The sequence below is a fragment of the Pelodiscus sinensis genome, chromosome 27 (assembly GCF_052426305.1).
Source record: "Pelodiscus sinensis isolate ZL-2025 chromosome 27, ASM5242630v1, whole genome shotgun sequence".
In the NCBI taxonomy this organism is placed as follows: Eukaryota; Metazoa; Chordata; order Testudines; family Trionychidae; genus Pelodiscus; species Pelodiscus sinensis.
In genome coordinates, this window is record NC_143078.1 from 10,093,225 (window position 1) to 10,119,979 (window position 26,755).

General features: G+C 47.8%; 1 protein-coding gene across 3 annotated transcripts in view; it reads left to right on the forward strand.

Moving 5' to 3' along the window:
- Positions 1-26,755, forward strand: part of CCND3 (cyclin D3) — an 81,409-nt gene that overhangs the window by 44,823 nt on the left and 9,831 nt on the right. Inside the window, exons 1-2 of one of the 3 annotated variants that reach the window (XM_006130426.5) lie at positions 12,588-13,006; positions 15,126-15,341. The exons of 1 other annotated variant lie outside the window; for it this stretch is intronic. In XM_006130426.5, the coding sequence (XP_006130488.1) occupies positions 12,809-13,006; positions 15,126-15,341 (414 nt within the window). In that variant the 5' untranslated portion in view covers positions 12,588-12,808. Of the gene's footprint in view, positions 1-12,587; positions 13,007-15,125; positions 15,342-26,755 lie in introns of those variants that run through there. One more of the 3 variants, XM_075910084.2, reaches the window with a different exon arrangement.

Here is a 26,755-nt window from a genome sequence, read left to right on the forward strand (position 1 = left end):
CTGGAGCAGGGGGCTGCTTCAGCCCTGCAGGGGGCTGCCGTGGACAGGGGCTGCTCTGGCAGGGACTGGGAGCCAGGAGCTGGCTGCAGCCAGAGCCCCAGCATGGGGCTGGGAGAGGGATCCTCGTGGGCTGGAGACGCTGAAGCAGTCCCCATCCCAGGATCCCTCGTTAGTCGGTTAATCGGTTAAACGTTAAACTGATTAACCGGGATTTTGCATCCCTACCTCAGAGACCATTTATCGGACACGCAAACTCAGAACAAACATAAGAACATAAGAATGGCCGTACTGGGTCAGACCAAAGGTCCATCTAGCCCAGTAGCCTGTCCACCAGAGAAGGTGGACCGAAGACAATGATCAAGCGATTTGTCTCCTACCATCTCTCTCCAGCCTCTGACAAACAGAGGCCAAGGACACCATTTTATCCCCTGGCGAATGGCCTTTTATGGACCTAACCTCCATGAAATGATCTAACTTCTCTTTAAACTCTATTATAGTCCTAGCCTTCACAGCCTCCTCTGGCAAGGAGTTCCACAGGTTGACTACACGCTGTGTGAAGAAAAACTTTCTTTTATTAGTTTTAAACCTGCTACCCATTAATTTCATTTGGTGTCCTCTAGTTCTTCTATTTAGGGAACTAATAAATAACTTTTCTTTATCGGCCCTCTCCACACCACTCACGATTTTATAGACCTCTATCATATCCCCCCTCAGTCTCCTCTTTTCTAAACTGAAAAGTCCCAGTCGCTTTAACCTCTCTTCATATGGGTCCTGTTCCAAACCCCTAATCATTTTAGTTGCATGCGCCATACTAAATGAAATAGCTAATGTATAAGACCCAATTATGGTCTCATTTGCATCAGTTTAAATCTGGAGTCACTTCACTGAACCTCTGCACAGATGCAAGATCATGGTTGTCCCAGAGAGAGAGAGAGAGAGTATATTTAGATTCTCAGAGTTTACTTCATTAGCATGTTAATGTCATTATGTAACACCATATTTATCTGCAGGATTATAAGTAATGACAAGAAATTGGCTAGGAGAGATGCGTATATATTATCTTTTGTTGTGGAGACTAAAGAACTCCTGGATATCTTGGATATTACAATTGAAAGTGATACAGTGAAATCTGCGTCTGCAGGGAAGGCCGTTTGTCTTCTGGAATGTGGTCGAGGGCTTAGCAGAGGGGCTTAGCATTAGGGATGTGAAAAGTTAGCCGGTTAACCGGTAAATGTCACCCTAATTGGGTGACGCTTACCGGTTCCAGTCTCCCGGTGGGGACTGGAGCAGTTCCCCACCCGTCATGGGCAGGGAGGCTGTGTCAGCCCCACAGGCCTGCTGCAGACAGGGGCTGCTCAGACCATCTGGAGCAGCCCCTGTCCGTGGCGAACTTGGGCACGTCTCAGGCAGGGGGTGTTCTGGCTGGGCTGGAGCGGACCCTGCCTGTGATGGGGGAGGCCACTCCGCCTTTCCCCCCCCCCCCCGCCCACTCCCCCTTAAATCGGTTAACTGATTAAACATGTTTAAATGGCTAACCAATTAAACAGGATTTTACATCCCTAATTAGCATCAAAGAGTCCAAGCTTCTAGTTCAATCTATGCCATTAACTCTATGTGTGGCCTGGGACAAATTACAGCATGTCACTCTGCCTCGGTTTCCCCACCTGTGAAATGGGGATCTGATACCTACCTTGCAAAGGGTGTTGTGAGACTTAATTCACTACTGTTTGTAAATCTTTGGCTAGAAGGTTTTAGAGGAGAGCCTAGTGTTATTCCTTTTCCTTTGTTCTACGGCAAGGCTGTGTTTGAGCAGAGAGAGGTAGCTCTGTCCCCTTGCTTCACAGGCTGGATGGGGAAGTATACAATGAGTATCGGTTGGCAACCTGCTGCAGTACCGCAGGGGGACAGCAAAGGTATTGGGTGACCTGTGGGACAGTCCCTTAAGTTTCAGACTTGAAGTTTTACAGTGCACAGAACTTCCATGTATGCAAAGATGGAGCAGTCACTAACCTCCATTCTGCTACAGGAACGCAGGTCTCCGCCACTCCCAGGAAGACGTTGACTTGGGGCTAAATATTGCATTGATTGAAACCCTGTGACTCCTCACGGAAATCAATGGGTTGCAAATCTGAGCTAAACCTGGACTCTCTAGTTCACACTGTAGTTGTTCTGCCCAGCCCCTGGTGTAAGAGATTAGCAGTCCAGATGCTGTGCAGCTGTGTGAAAGGAGTAGGGCTCCTTCTTCCTGTCCCTACCCTCCCCACCTAACAGCCACTTCACACCTACATGTACACACACACACAGAGCCACATCCACACCCCTCCCTTCCTGGATAGTGTCCACACTCAAAGGCATGGAACCAAATCCAGACCAGATTCTTGGCTTCATCTGAGTCCCACCCACTGACACCAGCTCTGAAGTAGGGATGTAACAGTGTAATCCATGAACTGATAAGCAAAAGCTTATAGGTTAATGCTATAGACTACACATGCATTCCTACCCTCCTTGCCAGTAAATTTTTTAGCAGGCTGGCCAGCAGCCCAGCTCAATCCTGGCACCAGGTCCAGGACCTACCCCTGCTGCGACTTTGCATTTGAAATGTGTTAGGAGCCAGGCAGGCAGCCCAGCTCAGTTCCAGCTTGCACCGGGTCAGGGAGTCCAGCCTTCCACTCTGGACAGAGGCTGCTGCCACCCTGCACTGCTGCCTCTGTACCAGAGGCAGCCACACGGGGCGACAGGCAGCCAGTCCGCACAGGGAGCTGGTTTTTAAACTGGCTCCCCTTGCGGACCAGCTCCCACCTGGCACCCCACACTTCTGCCTCTGGTACAGAGGCAGTAGCGCAGAGTGGCAGGGGGCTCTTCGGGAGTAGGGCCGGAGTGCACTGGCTGCCGGCCCTACCCCTGGGAACTACAGAATAGTCGAGTAACCGATAAGAATTCATAAGGTTAATTGACTATTCAAGTAACCGATATTTAACATCCCGACTCTGAAGCTGGCCTGCAGAGCTCTGCTTCTGTGTCAGGCTCAGAGTTCCCTCGGACAATGAGCAGCAGGGTAGGTTTAAACACAAGCTTTAATTTTAAAATATCATATCGTGTGGATCTCGCAGTGTGGAGAGTTGCTTATTTGCCTTTTTCTCCCTCTTCATCTATTCTTAACTGTGGTCTATTACTATGGTACCATAAGTCTGTGATCCTGGTTCTTAGCACATGAGTCTCGGGAAAAGGGACATCCCTCTCCAGACCTACTTTCCTGAAGGGTACATCCCTTGTACATACTGACTCTTTTCAGGCAGAGGTTTGGATCTGAATTTGGCTCAAAACTTTTGGGCTATTCCCCCTAATTTTTATCAAGGGTAATATGACAGGGCATTTCCCCTGCACTGGGCCTTTAAGGGCAAAACCTCAGCCCTGAGCAAGGGCTGAGAGCAAAGCCCCAACTGAGGCAGTTTTGCTAATGAGGGCCCAGCTGGGGACTATATAAAGAAGGACTCCTGGAGGGAGGGAGAGGGAGAGCGAGAGCGCTAGCGCTAGCGCTGATGGCTGCTATGGAGAGAGAAGAGTAGAGACTTGATTGCTAGGGAAGCAGGAGGCTTCCTGGAGGTAGAGCAGAGCTGGGGAAGGAAGACAGGGCTGGGGAGGTTCTGGTCAAGCTCTTCATTTGCCCTCTACTGAAACAAGGCCTGGGACAGCCATGGTAGGCAGGGGCAGTGATGAGTAGGGTTGCCAGATGGTTGAAACAAAAATACAAACCCCCCCCCTCCCCCCAAAAAAATGGGGGGGGGGGAAGGGGAGGAGACCAAAGTTGTTGAGCCAAAAAAAAAAAAATTAAAATAAAACAGCATGTCTCCTTTAAGTACAGGGATAGGAACAGGGGACCGGTTGATCAGTAAGACCCAGGGGAAACATTGCTTCCCCTAGGTCTTTTGGCCTGCAGCCATTTTGTGCAGGCAGCCTTGGGGAATCAGAAAAGCATAGGGGCTGGGGTCAGGGGACTGGGAGTGTTTGCAGCTGGTGGAGTGGCCAGGCGCTGAGTGTTTCATAGGGTTGCCAGGTGCCCAGCATTTTTGCCTCCTGATTGAGGAAAAAATGCAGAAAATACCAGACATTTTAGGCGTTCGGTATTCTCTGAATTTTTTTTACCGCACAGGAGCCAAAAATACTGGACTGTCCGGGTGAATACCGGACACTTGGCAACCCTAGGAGGAGTGACCATTACAGACTGCAGTTTGCCCCTGAGGCAGGGGCTAGATGAAGACTGGCAGTGGGTCACTGAAGCAAGGTGGGTCCAGGGGAACTGGGTGTTCCCTGGGAGGAGAACAGGCTGCGCTGGCGAGGGGAGGAGCCTGGAGTGCAAGCAGGATAAACACCAGCCCGTGGAAGGGGGGCTCAGACACTGGAGTGGGCACTACCAGAGGGCCGTGTCCTGAAGAGGACATTCTGGTCCAAGAGAAACATGGGAAGACGCCAGCTAGAGGGAGGCGTCCAGCGAGCCAAACAAGCTAATTCCCAGAGCAACCAGCTAGAGGCGCTAGGGTGATGAGTCTGCCCTGTGGCAGGTAACACCATGCCTAACACCTCCTAATCTTAGGAAGGTTCAGATCTAGTTCTGAACTCTATGGCTTGGGCCCATTATTGAGCTAACTCTTGAACAATCCTGCCTTCTGCCCCACCACTCCTAGCAGCTGAACCACTGAGGTCCTGCCACCAAACACTGGAGAGGCAGGATTCCTGTGTTCTGCATTGCAGGAGCAGGAGGCGTTGAGCTCCACGCTGAGATGGCCCCGGGCACATCAATTCCAAAGGGACAGCTTGGGGCAGCACTGGAGGATCCCTAGCTATCTGGATATTTGCATGGAGGGGGCATGTTGGGGGTGTAGATTGCCCACCATCTCCCTAGGCTGTTGTAGAGCAGAACAGCCTACAGCCTTGTCAACAGGCAGGGTAGTACTGCCTTAGACTACCAACTGTTTAGGGCAGAGACTTATGAATAGGAACCTACCACATTCACACCCATGAAAAATGCATCACAGACCACAAAATGTGGTCTCCCCACGTGACATTTGGTCTTTTGTGTGCATTTACCCTCTACTATAAAGATTTCATGGGGGAGACCAGTGTTTTTCAAATTGGGGTCCTGGCTCAAAAAGGAGTTACAGGAGGCTTGCAGAGTTATTTTTGGAGGGGAGGGGTATGGTGTTGCCATCCTCATTTTTGCATGGCCTTCAGAGCTGCTCAGCCAGAGAATCGTGGCTGCTAATTGAGGGCCCAGCTCTGCAGGAAGCAGTGCAGATAGAAAGGTGACAATTCCACACCACGTATCAGAGGGGTAGCCGTGTCAGTCTGGATCTGCAAAAGCGACAAGGAGTCCTGTAGCACCTTGAAGAATAACAGATGTATTGGAGCATAAGCATCTGACATGCATCTGACGAAGTGGGTCTTTGCTCACGAAAGCTTATCCTCCAATACATCTGTTAGTCTATAAAATACCACACCATGTCATCCTTAGTTCTACACTGCTGATGCTGCTGGCAGCAGCTCTGCCTTTAGACCTGGGCTGCCTGCCAGCAGCCACCAGGTGCCCAGTTCTGCCAGCAGCAGCAGCCCAGAAGTAAAGGTTGCAGTACCACAACTGCCCCTACAATAACCTTGTGATCCCCTCCACAACTCCTCTTTGGGTCAGGACGCCTACATTTACAACACCATGACACTGCAGATTTAAATAGCTGAAATCATGAAATTTACCATTTTTTAAAGCCTGTGACCTTGAAATTGACCACGATTTGTTAGGGACCTCCTTATGAATAAATATTTCAATCATAATTCAAACTCCATTCCTTTTTGTCACAATAGCTCTTTACATTGGAGGATGTCAAAGCATTTTACAAAGGCAGGTGGGGGAAATCAAGGCACAAAGTGAAGAAGTACTTTGTCCATGATCACAGAGCAAAGCCAAGAATAGAACCCAGACATCCTGACCACCAGTTTATTGGCCAGGCACTGGCTGGATTGGCCAGCCAAGAGGCATTTGCTGGTTTTGCCATACTGAATGAAAACAAAAATAACATGTAGCCGAAAGTAATTCAAAACAGATTAAAACACTTTGGCCACAATGTTGTGCGCAAAGCTTGGATCTGTTCAGGGGAGGAGTGCAGTGGCACGGGAAGGGTGTTTTAAAAAATATATTTTATAGTAAAATTTAATAGCTCCTTTTTTAAATTTGCATGTACTGTAACCACAGATAATCCCCTAAAATTAACTAAATATAATCTCAATTTGGGGGCTTTCCAAGCCTCGGTTTGATTTCTGAAATTGGTTTAGTTTCACTCTACTATCTTTCTTTCTTTCCCACTTCAACTTGGTTAGTTTCTGAAAGGCCTGGTTCAGAGAAAAAGCCAGCCATTCACCAGGTGATGCCTGAGTTGGGTATATTTTTGAGTCAATGAAAATGCAATTTAATTTTAGATCGCTTTAGGAAAAGGGAAGCGAATGCAGAGAAACAGCTGCTAAAAATGACAGATGGAGAGCTAAAGACAATAGGCATGGAAGCCTTTTGTAAAAAGTCAGGTTATGCGCTGTTTCCAAGTTCAGTGGACCAGCACCTCAAGTGGCGCCCATCAGAACAATTTTTAAGAAAGTCACCGACTTCATTAGGAGAGACGAGTACTCAACCCTTCTGAAAATCCTGAGCAACATGCCCAACAACTGAGACACCCAACATCAGTAGCCCCTTTTGGAAATTCTGCCCCAAGTGATTTGCACATGATCATACAGCCAGTTAGTTGCAAAGCCTCATTACAGAGTAAAAATACAAGGCATATGACTTCCCTCTTTGTAAGAGTGGCCACTTCCTATTGCTGTTCTGCAAGCATCCCAAGCTGAGTTTGCCTACAGACGGGTTTTGTGCTGCTTTAACTATATTGCTTTAGAAACTGATATTGCTTATGTGGATACAGCTATCCAAGTTTAAAAGTGTTATACTTTATATACCCAGGTTATTATGGTGTTAGCATCCATCTATTGATATAACTGCATCCACGCTAGAATTTGTACCAATGTAATTGGTGTAAAATCACACCCTGATAGAAATAGCTGGATCACCTGTGTGTGGACTAGATCCAAAAGACAGCTTTCTTCTTCAGAGGCTTTGTTTTGCACTATGATGCCATTAAGCATTGTTGGTGTTCAATGTTCTTGCTTGCTCATCCTGATGATAGCTCTGTGAAATAGTGACTTGCACTCAAATGTTTGACAAGGTCTGAGGAAATGGAAAATATTGGTTGCCATTATTAGGAAATAATACTAGGACATATAGCTCTTGGGTCAGATCCTGCAATGCATGCTAGATCCAGCTCTCCTTGCAGTCCATGGGAATTTTTTTACTAAGAAGCCAGATGATTAAATGATGAGAGAGAACATCAAGGACCCTTTAAGGGTTGTGGGAGCTATCTAGTGTTCAAACCATGAGTCTGGGAGCCAGGACTTCTGGTTTGTATTTTCCACTGCACAAATGAATTGCTGTGTAACCTGGGGCAAGCAACTTGACCTCTCTGCTGTCATTTCCCCCCTCTGCAGAATGGGATTCATTTGTGCTTGCCTCAAGGGGTGAAGTAGGTTATGAAGTTGAACAAACTAAGATTTGTAAAGTTTTTTGAGATCCTAAGATGAAACGTATGCAGTATTATTATTAAACTCACATATGAAATGACATCTTTTTTTACTCTCATTTTGGGTATTTCCTACAGTAAATTGTATAGTTATTTGCTCATTCATGTGGGTTTGGTTTTCGGGACCTTCATGTATGTTGATCAGTTTCACTCTGACATCATTGACAATGTTTTAGTCATGGTCTGACAGAGAAGGAAGAAGATTGTCTAGCCCTGGACAGTTCAAAGTTGAATGAAGAGTGGCTGCAAAAGACCAAGCCAGAAGTATGGAAGATGAACCCCCTCGTATCTGAACATCATGGTGGTGTAAATCAGTGTAGCTCCATCAAAGTCAATGGCACTATGTTGATTAACAGTCTGGCCAAACAGGATCTGTTTATTTAATGAACAGCCTGACATATTTCTCAGCTTTCTTCCTAATGTTGGTCTGGATATCAGCTTGATATCAGCTGCTAATAACCCACAGACTCTCTGGCCCTATAGCTTCAGTGCCCCTTTAAATGCTCCTAGTGCTGGTGACTGTTCGTTCATCATCTACATACCAAAAAAATGATCCTCCTGGTGATTCAACAAAGGAAAACATTGCTGGCTTGAGATCTTGGAAGTCTAGAAACCCTCTTTTTTTCTTTCTCTCTGAAGGAATTTCCTTTTTTTTTTTTCATTTCTGAGTTCTCTACCACTGAGGGCAGGAAGTTGTCTATCCATGATCAACAGTGACCAAATTTTGGTTTTCCGGGAATGTTCTTCCTTCCCGCTACACAAACTCCTGAGGTCTGTAATTTGCCTTTTTAGTCTGATAATGTGGCTGGCAGATGCATCAATTTTGCCAAGTCATCTTCTGGAAGGAACACTTTCTCTCTTATGCAATAGCCTTCATTTCCCCACCCTCCTGACTGCATTGACTCCAGCTTCAACATATTTCTAACAATCAGGCTGAGTTAGACTCACCCATGGGACAATAAGCAAACATGTGTGAGCCCATTATGTCTGGTATATGTCCTGAAGCTTTCAATTTCAAATGACATTGTCCAGAAAATGTAGGGACCAAGAACCCAGCACTGTGGTTTCCCTTTGCTTGGCTAAAGAAAATAACATATTTTTACTGAAAATGTGGGATTTAAGCCCTCTTCACTTTGTATACAAAAGACGCTTCCAACAATAAATGAATAGGGGGCAGGAGGGTCACCCTGGTTTGAATCCATCTGACTGGTCTAAAGAAATTGCTTTCATGGATTCTTCAAATATTTCATGCCCATGGAAAGTGCAGTGGAGGTGGATTTTTGGAATGTTATCTCACCTACTTGTATGCAGTGTGTGGCTTGAAAGCTTTTCTCTCTCCCCACCTGGTCCAATAAAAGATATTCCACAGTCAACCTGTGGAACTCCTTGCCAGAAGATGTTGTGAAGACCAGAACTTTAACAGGGCTCAAAAAAGAACTAGATAAATTCATGGAGGTTAGGTCCATCATTACTTATTAGTCAGGATGGGTAGGAATGGTAGCCCTAGCCTCTGTTTGTCAGGGGCTGGAAATGGATGACAGGAGAGGGATCACTTGATGATTCCCTATTCTGTGCGCTCCCTCTGGGGCATCTGGCATTGGCCACTGTCAGAAGACAGGATAGTGGGCTAGAGGGATCTTTGGTCTGATCCAGTATGGCCGTTCTTATGGTATTAAGTAACCCACCTTGTTTCTCTAATATCACCTACTGAAATTCCCCTTTTTCGTTTTAGGACTGGGATGGAATCAATATAATTCCACATACACTCACTGCTTTACTCCTTTGCTACATGGCAATAAGATTTTGTTTGTGTGTTGTGTAACACGTCATGTAATCAGGAACAAGATACTATTGTAGTTATGATGTTGGGATCATTAGAAATGGCACAGATAGATAGTGCTTGGTCCCATGTTCCTTGAAGTAAATGGAATTTTCAGTGCTAGTGTGCCTCATATCAGATCTGGTATGTACACGACCTTCATGTTTCTGGAGATGCAAAATGAAGCCTCTGATCAAAAAAGAATTTTTTATTTATCTTTTTCCTTTTCAGGGTCAATGTTCCTGAACAGGACAGATAAAGACTTTTGTCTTGTTTTGCTTATGCTCAAAAATAAACACATTTTTAAAACATGTTTTTTCTTACAGTCCCTATTTTTTGCAATGATTAAACATAGATTTTTATAAGGTCAAGAAAAAGTATAGGATGCCTCAAAGTGGTAGTGAATTCATCTGGGGGGAGAGAGAATAAACTCAAAGATCTGGTTGATCATTCAATCTCTAACTTCTTTGATCCTACATTCTTTTAAGATGATTAAGATGGAATGCTATACAACCAGCTGTCTAGGCGAATGCTCCTACAATGCCTTATAGTATACTAATCTAGTACCTGCTAATACTGATCACAGATTCCATCTTAGGTACATGACACTTCATCCAACATGTCTGTAATATCTATGTATTCAATTTCTCCTGGGCATGGTGACTTACACGCCTTTTTCCCAAGCCTCCCAGCTGACCCTTGGCCACCCCAGTCTGAATCCATGGGTCAGCTACCACTCCTCAGCACACCTAATGTGATTTTAGTACAGTAATACTGTGGGATAAACTCCTGCATGTAGCTCTTTGCAAAGCAGCATGGAAGAAGCATCTTCTCTGGAGACTTTTAATCCCAGAGTGGATAAAGCACTAAAATATAGAATAAGGAGCAAATGAAAGGAGTAGATGATCTTGAAAGTATTTTCCACCACTAACCTCTATGATTATATGATTAATCACCCAGCTTCCAACTATTCCTACAGTTGCCATATTACAGCATTGTGGGAGTTACCAAATTCGTATGAGCTGGCCATTTCATTCTAACTCTCTCTTTTCATATTCAGAATTTTCTCAGAGTTTGACCTTTTGGGCTGAAATTTCTCATGCTCACTCTCAATCTCAACAACGATTTTAATTTGTTTTTATTCAAAAACTTGAAGAAATTCCATTCAGCTCTTTTTCTAATTCTGTAGTTGTGAAGGGAAAATATGTTTTACGTTTAAATGATGCAGTCTGACCTTCTTTTGAGCTTGGATAACTCAAAAGCAGCTTTAAGTCTTTGCACTTGACAGGCAAATAACCTGGAAAGCAGGATCTAATCGGTGCTAAATTTGAAAAAAATGGTTTTAAAAGAAGTTATGAACTTGTGAAAACCATGTGCTGAGCATACGCAGTGCTTTGAGTATGCAGAGGCATGTAGTAAAAGCTGTGAAAAAATAAATCTCTCATTGCTAACACTGGTACAGCTCCAACAGTGTTAGCAACATGAGGAATGTTGCTCCTCTTGTACACAAGCCAGGTGTTTATTAGTAGTAGTATTTGTATTGCAAGAGCGTCTAGAGATCCCAACAGAGAAAAGGAGATAGTCCTGCCCTAAGGAGGCTCTCGTCTAAATAGGCAAGAGCTCAGGGTAGTTTTCAAAAGTTAAGAATGTATTCTTTCAAAACCATTATTACATGCTGTTAACACCAGTGGCTGCCGAAGCCTCATCTACACACATTTCCAATGTTGCTGTCTCCAGGGCAGCTGCATTAGTATTAGCATTAATACTCGGATAGGTTTTGGAGGAAAAAGCCCAGTGCAGTCATACTTTCAACAGTCTCACATCTATCTGATTATTCTCATAGCTTCTAAGGGCTAGACAAAAAAAAAGACAAAGAAAAAAGTGGCAGAATTAACTATCAAAGAGACTGAAATAATAGATTAACAGAGCAGGCAACGGATCTGAGTTCCAGATTGTCCTGTTTTGAACATGAACCCCACGAGGAATAGTCATAGTGTGCTCACGAATCTTGGTTTTGATGCCGTAACTTGGTAACATTGGTGGTTGTACTCAAGATAGATGGATAATGTAGTAAAATGCAATGAATGCTAATGAAAAATAACAAAAACAAACCCCCTCCCCTCAAGTTATTTGCTCATCTGGGTTTCTGCAGTCCAGTCTCTTGCCTTTCTTTTGGGTTTTTGGACTGTACGCTCTTCGACTCAGGGCAATGTGCAGTCATGCCTCGCGTACAGCCCCGGCATGTTCTCTGAGGTAGTGTGACACGGATGGATTCCATGTGATGTGCTGTCACCTTGCACCACTGCCGCATGGCGATGTTTCCAGGTGATTGATGTCTTGAGGCAGGAAGACCAGCTATCCCCATGGCTTTGTCTTATTTAGGTGCCTAGTACCTCCCCTTCCCCCATACACCCAACCTGATTTTTCACACTTGCTGTCTGGTCACTCTGTCAGTGTTTCTCAACCTTTTTTTTATAAAGTACCCTCTATTTAAAAAAAATTATAAGTATCCCCAGTACCTACAGTTTTCAGACACAACAGTTTTTTCCCCAACATTTCTTTAAACAACGCAGCTGGGCAGGCAATGAAATTTATGGGTGTAAAAAGTACCAAAATAAAGTGCCGTAAAACTTAAAACAAAAATTCAGTTTTCTCCAAATTTCAGTTGTGTTGACGTACCCCCCCAGACTTCTCTCAGGTACCCCTCAGGGTACTGGTACCACTGGTTGAGAAACACTGCTCCAAGTCTTCCCCGGGCAGCAATGGGAGAGCTTGCATCCACTGGGTGGAATGAAAAATGAGCGTCCCTTACCACCGGCTGTGCAGTAGCAGCAGTGGCAAGAAGCCATGGAACCGGAGGGGATTTCGGGGGGCATGGGGAGGGGGCCATTGCTTGCGAAAAAGAAAACCGTGGGGGGCGGATTTCACTTGCTTTGCAATCTGGAGCGGAGGGGCGGGCGACCGGCGCCCTGCTCCGAGGCGGCAGCCGCTTAGCCCACCATGGGACCCAGGGGGCTTGCACTGCAGCTCCTCTCCCTCCCCCCTCCCTCCCGCGAGCAGGGCCCCGCCCGTAGCCCCGCCCATTAACTTCCCGACGTTCTAAAAACTGTAACAGTGGATCCGGCGCTGTCAGTGCGGCGGGGAGCGTGGGGCAGAGCGGCCGGGAGGCAGCTGGCTGGGGTCGCTGTTGCTTGATCGCCCAGCCCCGCTCCCCGGCTGGGGGTGTCCCTCTCCCTGTCGCCAGCTCCCCTGCGCGCCCCCCCTTCCGTCCCTGCTCCGGCTGTCCCCGTTCTCGTGCCCTGACCCCCCAGGATCCAGACACATGGAGCTGCTGTGCGTGGAGGGGGCCCCCCGCGTGCCCAGGGCGGAGCGCGATCCCCAGCTGCTGGGGGACCGGCGGGTGCTGCAGAACCTGCTGAGCCAGGAGGAGCGCTATAGTCCCCGGGTCTCCTACTTCCATTGCGTGCAGAAGGAGATCAAGCCGTACATGCGGAAGATGCTGGCTTTTTGGATGCTGGAGGTACGGGACCCCCTCCCTCAATCCGGGTCCTGCCACCCCCTCCCTCCCGATCCATCCTGGAGTCCAACAGCAGCTCCTTTGCCTACCCTCCTTGGTCCCCACCGCAGATACAGGCTGCCCGGCTCGGGCAGGAGAGGGGCTATGCTTGCTGGGTGTGGGAGAGAGAGACCCACCCCAGTCTTGAGTGTAAACGGAGCAAAGGATTTAGTGGGGTCGCCTAGCGGTGGCGGCGGTAATGGAAGGAGGACAGTTGGGTTGGGAGAAGTGTTTTTTGGGTTTTTTAAGGTAGGGAAGTCACTTGGTTTGGGGAATCTGTATCAGTTGGGGGGGAGCTAATGGGGGGGGCGGTTTGCAATGTCACTTGCTGCCGCGTGAGTTCCAAAGGAAACAATCTGATGGAGCGGGGGAGAGGCTGCTGGTCTGTGGGGCTCGGTCTGTGGTGGGAGGAGTCAATCTTTTGGGGGGGAGGAGGCAGAGGAAATAGTGGGATACGGGGGCATTTGAAAGACCCCCCCCCAGGTGAAAGACCCCGGGTGCTTGGGTGGGGGCATGATTTCCACCTTTGCATATGCGGAATTGCAGCATTTCCTGCTGCACCGAGGGGGTAACACAACCTGCTCTCCTCCACACCCTTGTTTTGCCTGTAGGGGTCCCTCCGGTTTTACCCCAGCCCGGAAACTGTCCGCTTCAAGGTCTCTGCCCTTCATCGGACAGTTGGGGGGGGGGGGGGGGAGTCCAATGCGGTGTGAGAGAAAGCCTGGGCAGAAAGATCCCAGCCTCCCACGCCGCTAAATTAAAAGGAATGCAATCCTGCGCACTGAACAACTCAAGGAGGAACATATCCCAGATGTCTCTCGCTTTTCATAAATGATCAAGCCCTGAATAGCCTAGATTGGGAGGAAAATGAGATTACACGAGGAAGAAATAGAATCTGGATTGAATTCAGTCTGAGGCTCTTTCCACTTCACTGGCTGTTGTGACATACTGCCTGGGTTTTTTTTTAATCACATGCCGATTCCAACTTTTTTAATTATCCTTTTTCTTAAGTGCACTTTCTGAGAGAGTTACTTGGCTAAAAGGTGTGTTGAGGCCTGATCCTGCAAAGCAGGGACCTCAGTAAAGTGGAAGGAGCCCATAGTAAAGTTGGAGGCGGTATCTTTGGGATTTCCCAATTTAATAGGATTTGCATTAGTAAGCCTAAACGTAGGTCCTATTGAAGTCAGTGGTACAACTTGCATTGACTTCAGAGGCAGCAGGATTTAGTTCTAAATGCTAATTTTTCATTTTTTATTTTGAATGAGGGTGAGAGGGAATGCAGCTAAACTTAAATCTGAAATGAGAAGTGAGTCTATTTTTTTTAAAAGGAAAAAGTCTCTGGCATGCGGTTTTATGTGGGTAGAGAGGACATTGGGAGGCAAAGTTACAGGGTGAAAGAGAAGGATGCCAGTTGCTATAGCACAAGGGGAAAATTCAATATTTTTCTGTTAAAACAAGGAAATATGGCTGTTCATTAAAAGCCTAGTGGCATGTATAGAAGGGGTTGACCTGCAGACTCCTGGGTTCTGTTTGTGCCTCTCATGAATGTGCCATAGACAGAGAAGGGGAGCCAGGAGTTTGAATGCAGTTGCTATCCTGGGCTCTGCCAGTGACTCTTTTTGTGATATTGGGCAAGTCACTTAGCCCAGAGTTTCCAAAAGTGGCAACTGATTCTTGGTGCCTCCTTTTTTGGGCCAGCTGAAGCTACATTGGGACTGGGTTGTTTTTTTTCAGAGGTGCTGAGCACCCCCATTTAAGGAGAGCAGAAAGTGATTGGAACATCTGGTAATTAAGACCTAAATCAGTGGGCCCTCTAGAAGATTTTGGTCTCTAACCTCTCTATTTTCCCTACTTCCCAGAGGAAAGGGAGGTGAACTGTAGCACATTGCATCAAATTCCCTGCGGGTGGTGGGCTGGAGTTACACCAATGGAGAATTTGTCTCTTAAACCTAAAAGGGCTTTGAGAGCACCAGACAAAAGGCTCCACACGTGCCAGAAACTATGGCAACTAGTAGTTTTGAAGTCCTGGTGCAGGCTGGGGCTGCCTTTAAAACCCTTCCTTTCCTCTGTTGGGTTCTGCCAGGTGTGTGAGGAGCAGAAGTGTGAAGAGGAGGTCTTCCCCTTGGCTATGAACTACGTGGATCGCTACCTGTCTTCAGTTCATACTCGAAAAAATCACTTGCAGCTCCTGGGGGCCGTCTGCATGCTCCTGGCTTCCAAGTTGCGAGAGACCATGCCCCTGACTGTGGAGAAACTCTGCATTTACACAGACAATTCCATCACACCAAAGCAGATCTTGGTAACCTCCCCACTCTGCCTGATACAGTCTCTCACCCACTCCCCAGCTCTCTTATCCTCTCTGTGCTGCTGCTTGGGGGCATAACTGCTTCTGACTTCCTTCCTCTGTTCTCCCAAGCACCTTCCCCCCCATGTTCCCCAAATAGCTTCCTTGCCCAACTGGACAAACTACCTTTTGGAAAGGTAGAACTGTCTGCCACACTTAGAGCCACCCTCTTGGCCAAGGTCCCAGGCAGCCCAGCTGTTATTCCCCATTGATTGCTTTGGTAGGCAGAATTATGACACTGAGGTTATAAAACACATGCCCTGTGTTACACGCGCATCCTCATTGCTGAAATTCACTGTGTCCCATGTTGAGGCTTTAATGTGGTGAATAGCTCGGGATCAACAGCCCCGGAGAGACCAAAGGCCCTTATTCACCGGTACTGCAAAAGGCAGTGGATGGGGATGGTACTGTCAATATACATATCTGCCCAGCAGGAGGGACTTCATCTCTAGGGATGAGGAGGGGAGCTAAGTTTCCATGTCTGATCACCGTTGCTCTTTTTGCCTTCAAGGGCAGCTGTTGTGATATGGGCTTTTGTGACCTATATGCCTGCCCACTGGGAGACCATGGTTCTTCCTGCTCAGAGACCAAGGTGTTAGGTGCTGTCAACAGGAGCTGGTGATGGGGTAGGGAACATCCTAGACATGCTGCCATTTTGGATGGTGTGTGGAAAGACAGGAATTGTGCGATGAGAATGACGTGAAGCGACTTTTACAAGTCTCAAGTGACATGAAAACTAGGAGTCTCCAAATTAAGTTAATAGGTAGCAGGTTTAAAACAAACAAAAGGGATTTTTTCTTTGCACAACACACAGTCAACCTGTGGAACTCCTTGCCAGAGGATGTTGTGAAGGCCAAGATTATAACAGGGTGCAAAAAAAAGCTAGATAAAATCATGTAAGATAGGTCCATCAATGGCTATTAGTCAAGATGCACAGGAATGATTTCCTTAACCTCTGTTTGTCAGAAGCTGCGAATGGGCAACAAGGGAGGGATCTGTTGATGCTTCCCTGTTCTGTTCATTCCCTCTGGGGTACCATTTGCCACTGTCGGAAGACAGGATACTGGTTGGTGAACCTTTGATCTGACTCAGTATGGCTGTTCTTATGTTCTTAGGATCTAGGACTTTTATTTACTTAACTCCATTTCTGACCTGGTGTCCCATGAAGTGGAATCGTCTTAGTAGAGTTTAGTCAATGGGGGAGGAACATGAAAGGCCTTCAGTGGTGTCGGAACATGTGACTTTGAAAAGGGAACTACCACCTTACTGCAGTGTAACAAACATCCCTTAGGACAGTTTGTCTAACAGAATTTCCTAGGGTTAGTCATCTGCTGCTTAGGTTATTTTGAGGAGTGGGAGTGTGAGATGATCTAATAACGATTCGTCCCTGGGGTGAGGAGTAGACCCACTAAACTTTCAGGTGGAAGCTGGTAGGCATTTCTGGTTATTGGAGAACTTTTTTGGTATGGTCATGCAAATGAGGGTTGGGGGGAAGTTCCCTTCACCTCCATGCGACTTCCCCTGAGATACATGGAGGATGGCTATTATTTCGGTGATACTGGCGGAGGATGCTCACAGCCAGAGTAGGTGGAGTGTGTCATACGTGATAGCCAGATACAGGTGTCCACAGGAAGTGGCAGGTGCTCCCCGTGGCTGTAGAGCTGGCCCCTGGTTTGTACGCTGCTCTTTGCCCATGCTGCTGTAAAGGAGGCTCCCGTTGGGCATGAGAACTCGACGTGTCGGGTTTTCACTCTTCTGTAAACAAAACTTCACCCCTTTGCAGCACTTCCTGAGACTTGAATGTATTCCATGAATCAGGGTACATCTCGACGGAGTCATGTAGATTAGTGTACTCGAAAAAGGGAAATGAAGTGGCGATTTAAATAATCGCCGCTTCATGTACATCAAAATGGCTGCCGCGCTGTGCCGATCAGCTGTTTGGCGGCACAGCGCAGTAGTCTGGACGCTCTGCGCCGCCAAACAGCTGATCGGCACAGCGCAGCAGCCATTTTGATGTAAATGAAGCAGCGATTATTTAAATCGCCGCTTCATTTCCCTATGTCTAGAAACCTAATCTTCATGGCTCCGTCAACGCGTACCCTCACAGTGGGAGCTATGTGCTTGGAGTTCATTTCTGGATCAGAGCCCAAACCAGAGGCTGGTATGTGCATGGTCCTGTGGGGAATGATGGGGATCGCCGGTTGGCGGAGAGACAAATTCAGTCTCCATTCACACCTGGGCCTGCAGGGGTCGCAGGCCGAGCAGCTGCGCAGGAGATGAGGCACCAGTTTTCTGTTGGGAGGATGGGGTGCACTGAAAAGAAGAGGTGCTTTTCCCCAAGGCCACAGCAGAGAATGAGTTTTCATGGCCCAGGCACTCCACCAATTAGTGCCCGTTGCCGTTACTTCTGAGACCACTGTATGGACTGGTCACCCCCAGGCCCAGGTCTTGAACCACATTCAGCTGCCTTGCAGTGCAAAACAGAATCATTGTGATTTTGGGCTGTGGGTTTGGTTGTTTTAAATTAAGTTTTTCAGGCTTGGTGTATAGCAGGCGTTACTTTAGAAAGAACAACCCGGGAGAGCCAAAGTGGCAGGTAGTACGGTGCGTCTTGGGCTGTGAACGTTTTTCTTTATTCTTCAACTGAAATGCTCGTGGCTCCGTGCTTGGAGATGTTTCAAGGTCTTGAAAGCAAGAAGCCTTGAGTAAGGTAGGCCTGTTGTGGGAACGAGGGGGGAGAATAAATAGTGGTGTGGGTTTAACCTTCTCTTCCGGCACTCTCTGGTCTGGCAACATCTGTGGTCCAGCAGGATTTTATTTAGCTGGATGTCCACTTATCATGGGTGTGGCCAAGTTTCCCACAGTCCCTTAAAGTTTTTCAGCCACCAGTCCTGGCTCTCCATGTTCTGCACTGTGATTTAGCTCTGATTCACCCCTACATACCTTCTAAGAGCCCAGGAAGCAGGGGAAGTGTTGGCAATGCTGCTAGACAGTATTGACCTCCCGTGGTCCGGCAAATTCTCTCGTTCGGCACCAGTCAGATGCCGAGGATGCCGGGCTAGGGAGGTTCAACCTGTACTCTGCCACAACTCAAGTGCCGCCTATTTGTGACACCAAAATGAGGCCCAGTCGGTTGTGTGCCTCTTCAGATACTGCACCTCTCCTTTCCATCTGTCCCTCTAGATTTTTGTCTTAGCACCCCTCTTTTGTGCTTTGCTCAGCAGTGAAACAGATAACAGGGCTGGAATGTAGATGTTCACCACTAGGCTTCAGTGTTGTTAATCTCCATGATGAACCAGGATGGTTTCATCCTGGGTGCTAAGCAACCTGCCTTCTGGGGCTAAAGATGGGCTTCTCGTGCATGTCTCCATGGCCGGAAGAATGGTGCACCCAGGCATTAGGGTCGAGCTCCAGGAGCAGCTGTCGAGCACTTGGGGTTACCTTGTTTGGGGGGAGGGGGAACGAGAGGAAGGCGTTCCAGTCAGTGAGCTGCTCTGGGGTTGGAGGCAGCAGGTGGGCCAGAGCAGTTGTGGACCTGGAGAAGTGCTTTGTTTTTGAAGGTCATGGGGAGAGAAGACACCCAAAAGGCTGTGATCTGAAAGTCACACCAGCCATGCTCGTGGTAAACTCTGCAGCCCAGCTGTGCACAGTATGAAGCACTGGCATGGGTTGCTTAGGGAGGGGGTGAAATCTCCATCTTTAGAGGTTTTTTAAGTCCTAGCTTGACAAAGCGCCCATGGCAAGGGCTTCAGGTAGCTTGCCTTCCCAAACTGCCAGGCTTGCCCCCCACACACACTCTGCCACCAGAATGCCTGCTGTAGGCCTATTGGGGGCAGAGTGTTGCTGCCCCCAGCGCCCACCCTCCCGGTGCTCTGGGCTCCGGGGAGGCTGGAGCTGTATGGGGGCCAGGTAGACTGGGGCACACATGGGTGTGCTCCCCCTCCCATCTCTTCCCTTCCTCATAGTGGGGCGGGGCCTTAGCAGAGGGGGCAGAGCTAGAGGTAGGGCTGGAGACCTGCCTCCCCCAAACCCAGCTGCACCGATCGCCCCTACCCACCTGGGATGGTTTAGTTGGGATTGGTCCTGTTTCAAGCAGGAGGGTTGGACTCGATGACCTTCTGAGGTCTCTTCCAACTCTCTTTTTCTATGATATCTCATCTGATCTCCTCTTGCTGGATTGTAGGCCCCATGACTTAAGAAGGATTACAAACTCCCCTGTAAAACCTTGCATGGAACTAGTGAGGTTTCCAATCATAGAACACTAGAACTGGAAGGGACCTTGAGACGTCATCGAGTCCAGTCCCCTGCCCTCACGGCAGGACCAAGCACCATCTAGACCATCCCTGACCGGTGTCTGTCTGACCTGCTCTTAAATATCTCCAGTGATGGAGATTTCACAACCTCTATAGGCAATTTATTCCAGTGCTTAACCAGCCTGACCGTTAGGAAGTTTTTCCTAAGGTCCAACCTAAACCTCCCTTGCTGCAGTTTAAGCCTTTTGCTTCTTGTCCTATCATCAGAGACCAAGGAGAACAATTTGTCTCCCTCTTCCTTATAACACCCTTTTAGATACTTGAAAACCACTATCCTGTCCCCTCTCAGTCTTCTCCTTTCCAAACTAAACAAGCCCAATTCTTTCAGCCTTCCCTCATAGCTCATGTTCTTCAGCTCTTTAATCATTCTTGTTGCTCTTCTCTGGACCTTCTCCAATTCCTCCACATCTTTCTTGAAATGTGGTGCTCGGAACTGGACACAATACTCCAAAGGAGGCCTAACCAGCGCAGAGTAGAGCAGAAGAATGACTTCTCGTGTCTTGCTCACAACACTCCTGTTAATGCATCTCTCAGAATCATGTTTGCTTTTTTTGCAACAGCACCACACTGTTGACTCATATTTAGCTTGGGATGTGACCGAGTTAATGCTCTGCTTACAAAACCAGAGAAAGCTGCTGCTTTCCTCCGATGTGCTAATAATGTTATCTACTTCTCTTCTTTCACAACAGTGCAGCGAGAGTGGGTGGGGAGGGGACAGAGATCAGCTTCATCACGCTTCGGACAATGGATACATCCCGACCTGTTGCCACAGATTTGTGCTTCCGATGCACTCTCCTGGGCCCTTGTAAGGGAAGCTGGCTCACTTTCCTAGCAGGTTCACTTCCTCTTCTTGGAGAGGATGCCTGGCACCAGCTCGGCATGCTAAAAGGGATAAATTAAAACAAAATCTTGATGGAGTTATTCTTGGCAGAAGGAAATGATGCAAATAAAGGACTTGTCCACTTGGAGGAAGTTGGGTTTCCGTCAAAGGGCGTTATCTAACCTACCTTTCTTTTTTTTTTCATTAAACCACCAGGCTGGAGGCTTTTCTTGCATGTGCAGGATGGTACTAAGCCACAAGAAGGTTGGAGAGAGTAATTCCTCTTAGCAGATCCTACCATCCCTTGGCTTGGTAGGACCTGGTTCATTTATTAGCTGTCTGGTGTGCCTGTGACCTCTTGTCCTCTAAAGCCCCCTCCCAATATGTAGGTATCAGAGACCAAGGGAGATGAGAATTTTGGCTTCCAATATAGCAGTTGTGCTTCCTGGCATCTTGGTTGGCCTGAGGTTTCAGAAGTGTCTGTGCATAACCCATATGCTCTTCGCAGAAGAGAGGTGAGAATGAAGCATGACTTGTGTTACTGCACCCCAAGGCAGTTTCACTTGGGCTGTTGGGCTGAAACTTGTGAGGTGGGAGAGAAGAAGACAGTCCAGTGGCCAATGTCTTTGCCATAAAGCAGGAGTCTTGCTTTTGTCCTGGCCATTCTGACTGCTACTTCTCCAGCCCTTGCAAAACCCATTCATAAGTCTTGAGCAAAAGAACTTGCTGGAGTTTCTGCTGTTTCTTCAGCCTAGGTGGCAGCAGTAACCTTTCTTCCTCCTCCTCTCTTCCCAGAATCCTATTTAACTGATGCTTTTCTCCAGCCGCCATCTTCAAAGAAAGCTCAGATCCTGCCATCTAGTATGGTACACTTGAGATCTTCTGAGCTTTGACCTTACTTGCTAGTCTGACTTCCTGACTGCAAGGCAACTGTGCTCAGAATTCACACGAGCTCCATACCCATTTCGGCATCAAAATAAGTGGCCAGATTTTCAGCAGAGCCTAGCACATTGGGTGCAGAACTTCTAAAAATCTATCTGCAGCTGTTAGGGTGAAGCCTGTGAAAATAAGGCACTTGGAGGGATAGAGATATTTTATGTAACACTATTTGGTGTGCATGGTGCTCTAGAGACCCATAGAAAGGCAGCTTGCTCTTTTGGTGGAGCAACTCTCTTAGCTCAAAGAGTCCCATCTTGTAAGGTGCCAACCATCCTCCACTTAAGCTCCCAAGCAGGGTTGCACCCTTAGATAACACAGTGAATGGTGCCAGCAGCCCAAAATGGGTAGAGATAGGGAAAGAGAGACAACAGTAGACTCTGGAAGTGGATGATTGCTTTTGGCAGAACATTTCCAAGCCAATGAGGCAAGTTTTGTTTAAAACTTGGGTGCAATTGATGCGACTGTCCTACGTCTGGGAAGCCGTAAGGGGGCAGAAATTGTTCCAGCTTTTGCCATAGACTTCAGCCTGAGCTCTGGTCCTTTGCAGGAGACAGAATCAACCCGTTAAGCAAAGTTTCCGAATTGCAAATGGACTTTCATGTTCTGCTCATTTCAGTAATTCTGCATCCGTTGCAAAGTAGGCTGGGTGACCACTGTCAGCTTTGGAGTCTTTTCCCACCCACTTTTTGAGTCAGCCGTAGAGGAAGGAGGTCAAAGCAGCTCAAACCTGCTGCTTCAGATGTCAAGTGTGGGGCTGCTGTGAAAAGTGAATTTAAAATGGTACTTTTCCGCTAACTTTAGTGACAAAAATTAGCATGAACTTTGTCTCCCGTTACTCCTGCTGAGCCAGCACAGTGATGCAAAAGCAAACTGGATTCCATTCCTCCTTGGGCATCTTGCTTCCTTACGTCCAGCCATTTAAACTTATGCAAACTCATCAAAGGCAATGAGGTTGCAAAAGTATTTCTGAGGATAGAATTTGACCTGCAGCATCATTATTGTGAATAAAGATCTGCAAGAAGGAAAGGACCCAGCTTGACAGTCAGATCCAGGTTGAGTTTGCAAGGCTGAAAATCAGTAGAAACCACTTTACACTAGGTTTGTGAATGGTTAACTAGTAAGCATCACACTTAATGGTTAACCGGTGGGGACTGGAGCAGGCTTGGCTGGAGCAATCTCCTTGCCCATCCTCCCTTTAATCGGTTTACCAGTTAAAGATTACGTTTAACCAGTTAACAAATTAAACAGGATTTTACATCCGTACGTTATGCATGTAGGCACAGTTCACTTGTGCTAGAAATCAGTGAGACACAATAAACACAGGGTCCCAGGAAGCTCTGTGTCAGAGTAGAACCACACTGTGGTGTCATCTTGGCAGGAGAAGAGGTGGTAACGTATAATAGAAACTGCCTTACTAAAACCAGTGCTGGAAGCAGCAGGTGGAGATCAGAAGAGCAGATTTGCTAGTGAAGGACCGATGGTGTGTGCTCTGCATGCATGGTAATCCTAGCCAAGTGGAGAGAGGTTCTGCACAGGGAATATTTTTGCAGGATCGGGGCCTGACTTTCTCCCACTATGCAGAGCTGCAGATGGACTCTGCAGGCTACAGAAACAAAAGACCATTTCCTATTTTTAATTATTTTTTTAAACCACTCCAAGTGAGTCAATTAGATGCCAAGGAAACTCCAGGAAAAGGATGTTTGTGATCTTGAGACCATTGTTGCATGGGTGTGCTGCTCTTCTCTCTGTTGCAGCCTTTTGTTCTGCTTCTTCTGGTGATTAAGAAATTCTGACATGCAGTTCAAAGGTGGAAGCCCAGGGAGGGGAGGGAGGGAAGAGAGAGAGTAGTGAGAAGTTGTTATTAGACGGGGTGGCGCGAAGCTTCCCTGTGCCCGATCCTTTGCAGTTCTGAGAGTCTGCTGCTCCAAGACTGTTTTGAGCGTCCCTGGGACAAGCTGCTTCTTTGTCCATCTTGAAAGGAGGGTTTGGCCAGATCAAGGTCCATGCTGCTGGGGGGGAGGGGCGGGAATAACCCTCCATGCGCTTTCAGACTGGGTGAGTTTCCATGTGCTACCCAGCTTTCTTAGCTTGGCTACAGTTTTTCCTGGCGGGAAGGGAATGATCTCCATGTGCCAAACATGCCCTGCAGTTGGGACAAGCTTCCTGTGCCTCTTGTTTGCAGTTGGCGTTTCTTGTGTCTTTTCGGTGCTGGGTGGGAGATCCCAGACTGACCATCTTTGGCTTCAGTCTCTTGTTAGTAGTGTCTTAGGCTACATCTACACTACGAGTTTTCTCAGCAAACAATATGCAAATGAGGGACTCCTATTTTCTACCGATCCATTTTTGCGCTGGAGTTTGTGCACAAAAACAAGCTGTGTGGACGTTCTCTTTTTGCGACAAAACCCCTTTTTCTGCAAGATCCTTATGCCCCAAAAAAAGAGGTTTACCAATCTTGCGGAAAAAGGGGTTTTGGTGCAAAAAGAAAACGTCCACACTGCTTGTTTTTGTGCACAAACTCCAGCGCAAAAACGGATCGGCAGAAAATATGCAAATAAGATGACAAATCAAGCAAATGAGTCCCTCATTTGCATATTTTTTGCCAAGAAAACTCATAGCGTAGACGTAGCCTTAGAGTTTAATGTCCCCTACGGACCATTAGGTGTTCTAGTCTGATCTCCTATGGCAGAGAATAACTCTGGTAACTTTTGTGTCAAGCCCAGTAGCTTGTTTGACTAAAGCGTATTTTGTTATCTGCTGAGCGAGTTTGCTTGCTTTCCCATCAGTGCCCTCCCCCCCCAAAGGGGCCTTGAGCCTGACCCGGTTGGTCTGCGTATCGGGGCAGGAGGCAGTGTCTCCGCTTCGCCTCACCCAGCCATCCTGGTGGCGTTGGCAAGAAAGGTGCTAATTGTTTGAACACCGATTTCCTAAGGAGCCAGCCATCAGCTGGTAAAAACTTTTGGTCGTGATTCCCTGGGGCTGTTCTAATTAGCGATGGCGACAGGAAGAGCTCTTTATCCCATTCCCAATCCCTGCACCCTGCAAAAGAGGCCTTTTCCTGGCTTCTCTTGCTGATCTTCAGCAACTCCAATCCCCTTTCTGTAGCCCAGCCCAATGTCAGTTCTATATTCTCCTGTAATTGGGTGCATCCCAAACGACCTTTACCTGTGATCTTTGAGGCCTGTCATCTGCCCTCCGTCTTCGACTTGCTCCTTGCTTTTCCTCGCCTTGTTTAATTGAAGACTGCATAGGAGACATTATCTCTCTGCATTTATTAGGAAGCTGAAGTTCTTATGTGCTGGGAAGATAGCCCATAAGCTGATCAGTGTTAAAGACCAGGCAATCCATCCATGGGCGCTTGGGAGGGAGAAACGGGACTCAATGCCCTAAAACGTCCCCGATTCTAGCAAAATACCATTCGCTGGCTGGAAATCGAGGTGGCCTTGCAGCCACAAAGTGATGACACTGTGCGCTGTGCCCACTGGGCGATTCGGAATAGGTTGAGCAATGCTGCTGTTTTAACAACTCAGAGCTGGTACAGTTGTGTAAGGGGAAAAGGTGGGGTTTGGTTTTTTTGGTTTTTTAAAATAAGCTAAGCCAGATCCTGCTGAAAAACCAATCTCACTTCTTCAAAACTGCATATGTCGGCAGAATTGGCTGCCTTGTCGGCTTCCTGGGGGGCAAAATTACCCCCCAAATCCAACGCCATTTAAAGGGCTTCTGGTCACGGGAGCTACACTTGGAAAAGGTGTGACCTGGTCAAGGCCAACTGATCTCACAAAGTTGAGACTCCACTTTATTGGTTGCACTTACGTGGCCTTCACCCTCATAATATCATGGTGCTTCACACAAGCTTTAATATACCTGCTTTAACAATCTTCCTCCGCCTCTCGGGACTGGCTGAGCACTGCTGCTCTCCCCGTTACAGCGGTCACCTTCCCTGCTGATGTGGCTATGGAACGAAACAGCCAGTTGTTTTAATAAAAGGAGGAAGTGACACCTAGTGGCTACAGGCGATCCCGGGTTCTGTTCCTGGCTCTGCCACAGACTTGCTGTGTGATCTCAAACAAGCGGTTTTGGCCTCTCTGTGCTTCACTTTCCCCCACTGCTGCAGGGATCGTGGTCAGCGAGCTCTTTGGGAGCTCTGTGGACAAGATCCTGAGAGGGGCGAGTAGCTGCCTCACCAGCTGAAATCAACGGGCGCGTGCTATGGCCCCGCACCTCTTGGGATCCAGCCCAGAGTGTGTGAAGTGCTTGGAGATGACTCAGGGAAGGAGCTATAGAAATGTTGCTGGTTAGCCTTAAACAGGGTTCCTGTCATTCTGTCTGCTATCTCGTCCGTTGCAACAGCCTCCCACGCTCCCAGTGATGTTTATGCGGGACAGCACAAAGGTGAGCGGAGATGGGAGTTAGGGATGTAAGAGTGTAGCCGTTTAAATGGGTAATCGATATGCATGAGCTTAACCAGACGGTTACACGCCAGCTCCTGGTCCCGCTCCTGGGGAGCCAGCTGCTGCCTCTCCCCAAGAGTGGGATGGCAGGCGGGAACAAGTATGTGCTGGGAGCCGGCTTAAAAGCTGGCTCCCTGCACACACCGGCTCCCGGCTGCCACCCTGTGCTGCTGACTCTGTATGAGAGTGCAGCATAGGGCAGCTGCTGGCTCCCCGGGGGTGGGACTGGCAGCTTGGAGACACTGGCTGCCAGCCCTGCTCCCGGGGAGCCAGGGTGTAACTGTGTAATCACTAACATTTTTAGTGGCTACACGGTTACAGTAATAACCGTTTTTTAACATCCTTAATGGTAGTGTCCATCTCTCCCCTAACCCCAAAAACAAGGGTGAATCATCCCTCGAACGAAATGCTGGTAGAGAGCCAGAGATGGGAACTCACCTGGCCACTTCCTGCAACATATAAATGAGAGGGGGGCTGTCATTTCAAATTGTCAAGGATCCTTTTTCTACTATGGCCTGAAGCCATCCTGCCGCAGGCTGGGAACTTGCCAGATCTTCAGAGCCACGTTGGGTCAAGTTGGTAGGACAAGAGACCCTTCCGGACAGGTGTCGGAGAAGTGGTGCGGTGACGGGGTTGTGCTCTTCTTTCTGAGTTGGTAGGGAGCCGGCGGCCCAGCTGGTGCTTGGGGGCATGGGGCTGTAAATAAATTCTGGGATTCTTATTCTGGTAAGATGCCCATTCCCATCAGTAGGGAGGTTAGGTGGAGGGAGGACTGAGCCACAGGGCCCTTGGGTCGGCTTGGTTTAGCTGTACGCTCATTTTGTATGTCTGCTTAAACTCCATCCGCTG